The sequence below is a fragment of the Zingiber officinale genome, unplaced genomic scaffold, assembly GCF_018446385.1.
Source record: "Zingiber officinale cultivar Zhangliang unplaced genomic scaffold, Zo_v1.1 ctg133, whole genome shotgun sequence".
Lineage (NCBI taxonomy): Eukaryota > Viridiplantae > Streptophyta > Magnoliopsida > Zingiberales > Zingiberaceae > Zingiber > Zingiber officinale.
This window is the reverse complement of record NW_024589829.1, coordinates 554,210-560,758: the sequence shown is the minus strand read 5'-3', so window position 1 is coordinate 560,758 and position 6,549 is coordinate 554,210. Positions and strand designations below refer to the sequence as shown.

Sequence of the window (6,549 nt, the reverse complement as noted above, 5' to 3'; positions counted from 1 at the left end):
AGGTGGCAATAATTATAAAAAAAAAAAAAAGGCAGCCCCCTTAGTAGAGAAGGCATGCATATTAAAAGAGGAGTCCAAGGTCTTCCATTTCATTTGAGGTGTTGGATGAAAGTCCAAATTTATTTGCTTCTTTGCTTATTCTTCATGCATGCATTGAGATGTCCGATGTGCATACTTGATAATATTGAATGTTTATATTAACTGTGAATTATGCTTTTGGTCATTGTTAGACAATCTATTTAAGTGTCATGTTTATCTTGCTTATCATATGAATAGATAACACTTCCATACCATGAAAAACATAACCATAAGTGATATTGATGTTGAATTACAATAAATATAATAACTGTAGTGCAGAGTGAATGTGTTTATAACACGCATATGTAGAACTTCTGTGATGATTGCTATGGACCTCAGGTTAGCCCGTAAGCATAATGCCAATAGCACAATTTGGACTATCAAAAAAAGTTGTTACTTATGCTTGCATGAATTTAGCGTACCACGTCACTAACGTGATAGTTTCACCTTTTGCTCCGATAAATTCAGTGTACCACCCGGTAGTGTTTGAGTATTAAACCACCCTATAAGGTTTGAGTACTAGAGAAAACCTGCACATCTCATGCTCAATCTAAAATAACAAAATATAATGTGATGACTGCTGTACCACCTTGTAATGTTTGAGTACTAGAGAAAACCTGCATATCTCATGCTCAGTCTAAAATAACAAAATATAATGTGACATTAACAAGCCTATGCATAGAGTTATGGAAGTGATATAGTTATGGTTATTATTATGTGATTTATGATATATTATTACAATTTACAGTGTTACTTATTTTTATGCAAAAGATCATGTGCTAAGTGAATTCAGTTCGTGACCAAGGATTGATTTGAGCATGAGAAAAGTAGGAAACCAACAAAATTCTTTAAGCATTCCTCTAAAACCTATATTTAGAGTTTTGACAAAATCAAAACATGATCAGATATAATAGTTATTAATAAGGTGCATAAATGAGGGGCCTGATAATGACAGAAAGTTAATGGTCAAGAGGACGTGGCAGGTAACAGTCAAGGGAAAGTGGTGGTTCAGCTTCCCCGCTTCACCCTTCGTATAACTCCCGATCGGTCACAGACAGGTCAGGTCCTCAGGGCTGAGCCCTGGGCCGGGGTTTTAACTAGTTCTCAACCGACTACCTACTGCTCAGGTTATCTAAGTTCAGTCTCTACATATGGCCCCGGTACATATGCCAGACAATCCCCGACCGGCTCTGCACCGGTCGGGTCATGCAGGCTTAGTCCTCGATCACAATCTCAGATGATTCTCGGCTGGTTCTGGTCATTCTCTTCATCTCGATTAGGGGTAGTCACTTGATAGCCCCTGGCCGGCTGCACATGGGCCAGGACATCAAGGCTCAGTCCTTGCACCGCATTTGAGCAATCATCTCAAGCTGTCTACGGGTGAATCTGGGCAGGATGGATAACACTAAGCGACAACGGTGTCAGAGAATTATAACCTCCTGTAAAAGAATAACTAATGTGATTCAGAGAATATTTCAGTGTTCTGCCATGCACTGATAGTGGAACTTTCTTTCTACAAATGGGAGGCTGTCGGACATCCTCCCTCACCTGACACACCCTGACATCCGACATTTTCTAGCAACGTGCAGACTCAAAAGATAGGCAAATTCATTTAAAAAGGGAGGTTCTCTTCATTGGCCAGGTAGGTGGACATCTGCATGCATCATCATCAGTTTTTTTTCCTTCCTTCGTATACTACTTCGCCTGAAAAATGACCTGGCTTGAGTGTCGGAGCGTCTGCGCCAGGGATCCCTTCCCTGATTTTTGATCTCTAACGCTCTGTGTGCTTGTCTGGGTGTGTGCAGGACCCAAGTACCATCGGCTCCTTTATAACATATCTCTAGTTCCACGCGGGGGTCCAAGTTTCCAACGCACACATATAGAGTGTGTCAAAGTCGTCGTCCGTCAACACCGACACCACTTTTGCCAGCCTTTGTCTAACTCAGCTTCCGGGCAGCATCCTTATGGTTATATTCTGTCTAACGTTTTTACTACTTGTTTCATATGTACTTGAAGACAATTTTATATTTTCTTTAATAAATAAATCCTTCATTGTTATTTCTTTATGCTCTATCTTGGTCAATAAGTGAAGATTTGGATAAGCAGCATATGCATTGTCTAGCATTTTTTCACATAATCTAATGGTTGACACAATGAATTGTCGATCAGGCCATCACGTTCTCAGTGAATTTGGTTCCTAGCGAAGGTAAGGATCAAGTTGAGGTGTTAAAAATGTAGGAAACTAACAAAAAAAATTAATCACTCCCCTAAAACTATAGGGAAAGAAATGCAATTTGTAACAGTTAAGACAATCAGAGATCCGATATAACAACTGTGGTTTTCTCCTAATCACTACTTCAACCCAAGTGTATCTAAGAAACATCAGAAAAGCCATAGATTATATTATCCTAGTAATTAATTTAAACCAACCTGGAATTTGATGGTATAGACTTGTCACTTGTTCCATGAAACACGATGACTGAAGGCATCAAAGCTACAACATGTTTAACACTAGGATCCTGGACTAGAATCTCAGGAGGAAAATGTCACAAGAATTGCTCGCCTTCCATTATGCTGAAATCGAGAATTTTAAAAGGATATGTATCACTCTCACCAATGAAGAATCCAAAGTAGGAAATTTTACAAGAATAGCAATGACAAAGAATGGCCAAGCCGCTTAAAAAGGGATACCTTAAGAATAGAGGCCGGTACATACCACGCCTATGGAAATGATCCACCAATTCGAGCAAATTGTACCAGCCAATGGAAATCTTTTAGCATGCCAACTAGATCACTCTACAATTAGTATTGTAAAATATATTTTCACAACCCCTTAGACATATCTTAATTGTCAAATTTTTCTTGAATAGCATAACCGATCAAAATATACCACAATCTCCTAAACTCTTCCAAACTTGGATAGGTATATCATCTGAAATAAAACTTACTGATCTGTATTTTCTTTATAAATATACCAAAAACCAATAGTAAGAATAAAACCTTGCATAATTAAAGAATTCTATGTGATATCATAATATTATCCCTTGAGTCAATTATTTAGACGAAGTTCTTGTATTACATTGGAAACATTGTCTATGTGTTATTCAACCAATTTTCAATGTTTAAGAAACAATGCTTATAGCACCATTGCTTGTTGAGGAGGATGCATTGGATAGATACACTACAAAAAAAAAAACTGTTTTTTAGCTACGAAATTTGGGACGAATTGTTAAAAAAATTAGTCACAAAATATTTTACGACGAATTTTGGGACGAATAAAATTTCGTCCCAAAAATGCATTGCAAAATTTTGGCAACGAATAAACAATTTTCGTTGGAAATTTTTGCGACAAATTTCAATTTTCATCGCAGAATTCATTGCAAATCTGCAACAAACATTAATTCATCGCAAATTTCACAATCTTATATCTGCGACAAATATATTTTCGCTCCAAATTTGCAACGAAAATTTTTCATGGCAAAAAACATTGCATAATTACAAATAACTACCAGGGAAAAAAAATCCTATTTTCGTCACATATTTGCGACAAAAACATATTTTAATCACAAATCTGCAATGAATCAATATTCATCGCAAATCTGGATTCGTCTCAAAAAATGTCACTTTAAGCTCGTCCAGCAAAAAAAAAAAAATCCTTTACAAATTTGCGACGAATTATGGGACGAATCTGGATTCGTCCCAAAAGTTGTTCCTAATTTGCGACGAAAAACTAAATTTTGTCCCAAATCTGGGATGAATCTTGATTCATCGCAAAAGTTGTTTGTTTTCTCGGCCAAAATTTGCGACGAAAAGCTAATTTTTGTCCCAAATCTGCGACGAAGTTTGGGACCAATCCATATTTGTCGCAAATTTGCAACAAATCTTGATTTGTTGCAAATTTACGATAAATTTATGACAAAAATAAATTTGTTGCAAAATTTGTCCCAAAAATAAAAAAAAATTCCAAAATCTTTCTTGATTTTTCTGTTATCATGTTTACTTATTACACTTACAACATCTTCAACAAATTATATCTAATACATCCATATCCAACATCTAAACAAATCATCCCAAAACTAAACACATCCTATCCAACACATCCATATCTTACATCTAAACAAATTATCCCAAAACTTAACACACCATATTCATATATACAAATAACCAAAACCCAAACGACAACAAGTACAACAAATCATAATATCCAAACATGAAAGTTCTATCATAATCCAAACAACAAATGTAATAAGGCATCCAAAGGATAAAAAAAATACATATCGTCATGTCTCAGGAGCTTTGGTCGACGTGCTTTTCCTGTGTCAAATTACAAACAAATAATAAATAACATTTATAACTAAAAAAATATATCAATCATATAATGATGTCTATATCTAACATTTACATACATGAATGAAATTTGCTACTAAGATCGTTTGTCATAACATGCAAAGTATCATCATGACATAAAATGCAAAGTATCAAGGTGAAATTAAAGTTGTTTGCAATTCATATCCTTTGTTCAAGACTCATGTTTCTAGTTAAAGTTAATCTTTTGTTTCATATTTCTTGTAGATTGTTGTAATACCTACCAATGTCAAACTCATAATATTGTTTTGAATATGTTTTTTGTATAGTTATGACAAATGATGTACTTGTAAAAATATAACAAACATGACATAAGATGCAATGTATCAAGGTAAAATAAAAATATAGAATCAACTATAACATGACATGAAAAACAAAATCCAAATATAAAATTTACCATAAATTTATGAAGAATCACCACCAACGCCATTATCATTATCACCATCATCACCGTCACTGGGAGGAATATGACTTGGAACAAAACTTAACTGAAGATGTCGCATAATAAAGTTTTATTGTCAGTGCATTTCTCTCATTTTTTCATCCCTTTCCTTTATAAATGCCCTTCAACTGGGAAATCTCTTTAGTCAAGTTATGCATCTGCTAGGTATGTGAGGAGGAGGAAGAAGATATACGACTAACTCTATGGGTTTTGCTCAAAGAACTCATTCTGAATATCTTTCCTCCCCCTTCGGCTCCCCACTCGCATGTAGCCATAAATTAAAATCAGTACCAACAGACGCCCCAGACCCCTCAATATTAGCACTAGCAGAAGCTGAACATCTCTATGCTGCCTCTAGCTCAATATATTTTTCCTGTATTGTAATAAAAAAATAAAACAAATTTATAATAATAAAATTTTAGGAACGCTAGAGTATAAAGTTGACTACATGCAAAATTCAAAAATTGCCTCAAGCCCGTGATAAACTCATTAGTTAAACTCCGATGGTCAAGCAAATTATTATTATACATCAAACTTCTTTCATTCTGTATTTTTTCTGTTTTCAATAAATTACATTAATAAAAACTTCTAGACAACAAACTAATGGTAAATATGTACCAAGTGACCATACATAAGAAAATACTATATAACAACCAAAATAAAAACAAGAGATAGTACAATAGACAAACACAGTATCATTATTACTATCATTATTAATAAACAAGTCTAGATACATACACCTAACAAAGGAGAACAACAACGAGCATCTCTCCAAACCAAGTCAGTGTACAAACCTACACAAACAACAATACAATGTTTACAATTATATATAAGATTCAAAAAAAATTATATCCTCCGAGACCCGCCGAGAGTAGCAGCCGATGGAAGCCGGCAGTGGCTGCCAGGGCTGGCAACGGCCGCCAGAAGAAGGCAGTGGTTGCCGAAAGCAGTAGGAGACTGGCAACAGCCCCCTAGGCATCACAGGGGAGCGACAACCGGCCGCCAGTGTCGCCAGGCAGCCGACAGCGACCCTCGAGCCAACAGCTACCACCAAGACCACCAGCACCCACCCAGGGCTGGAAGATGCCCACCCTGGTCGGCGGAGGGTGAACAAGGGCTGGATCCGGCGCCCCGCGCCTACCATGCAAAAACAACCACTGCGACCAAGCAGCGGCCGCCACAGTACGCCCTAGTATGCTTGGGAAAAAAGAGAAGCAGATAAATGAACTTTACCTGCTGGAGATCGTGTCGGAAAGGATGGAGATGCCTGCGTCGCTGCCATTGCCAAGGAGCTGAGAATAGAAGAGAGGAGATAAGGCATTAGGGAGTGTAGCGATTGGGAATATTAGGGATTTTGGTGACGAAAATAAATTCATCGCCAAGTTCGTCCCAAATTAGGGACGAATTCCAAAATTAGTCACTAATTTTTTTTAAGTTATACTTTTAAAAAATGGAAGATGACCCTAGAAAGTTTGGAATGACCCGAAACTAGTTTTTATCGGTTCGTCTCATTCTCCTAATCTTACTAATGCGCTCAAACATAATTTTTAACCAATACACCGACGTTTATAAACTTTTAGAACAAGAATTTAATATGTATTAGTCGTTCAGGGTAAAAAATTTATAAACGTTGGTATTGGTTAAAAATTATGTTTGAGCACATT

General features: G+C 36.4%; 1 protein-coding gene across 1 annotated transcript; it reads right to left on the bottom strand.

The window, feature by feature from the left end:
• Window positions 1-5,464: 5,464 nt before the first annotated feature.
• On the bottom strand, window positions 5,465-6,266 carry LOC122036135. Its single transcript, XM_042595352.1, has 2 exons — window positions 6,119-6,266; window positions 5,465-6,042 (listed from the first exon to the last, which is right to left on the bottom strand). Exons 1-2 carry the CDS (start codon window positions 6,259-6,261, stop codon window positions 5,709-5,711), a joined length of 477 nt encoding a protein of 158 aa, XP_042451286.1. The 5' UTR covers window positions 6,262-6,266; the 3' UTR covers window positions 5,465-5,708.
• Between the last annotated feature and the right edge of the window lie 283 nt (window positions 6,267-6,549).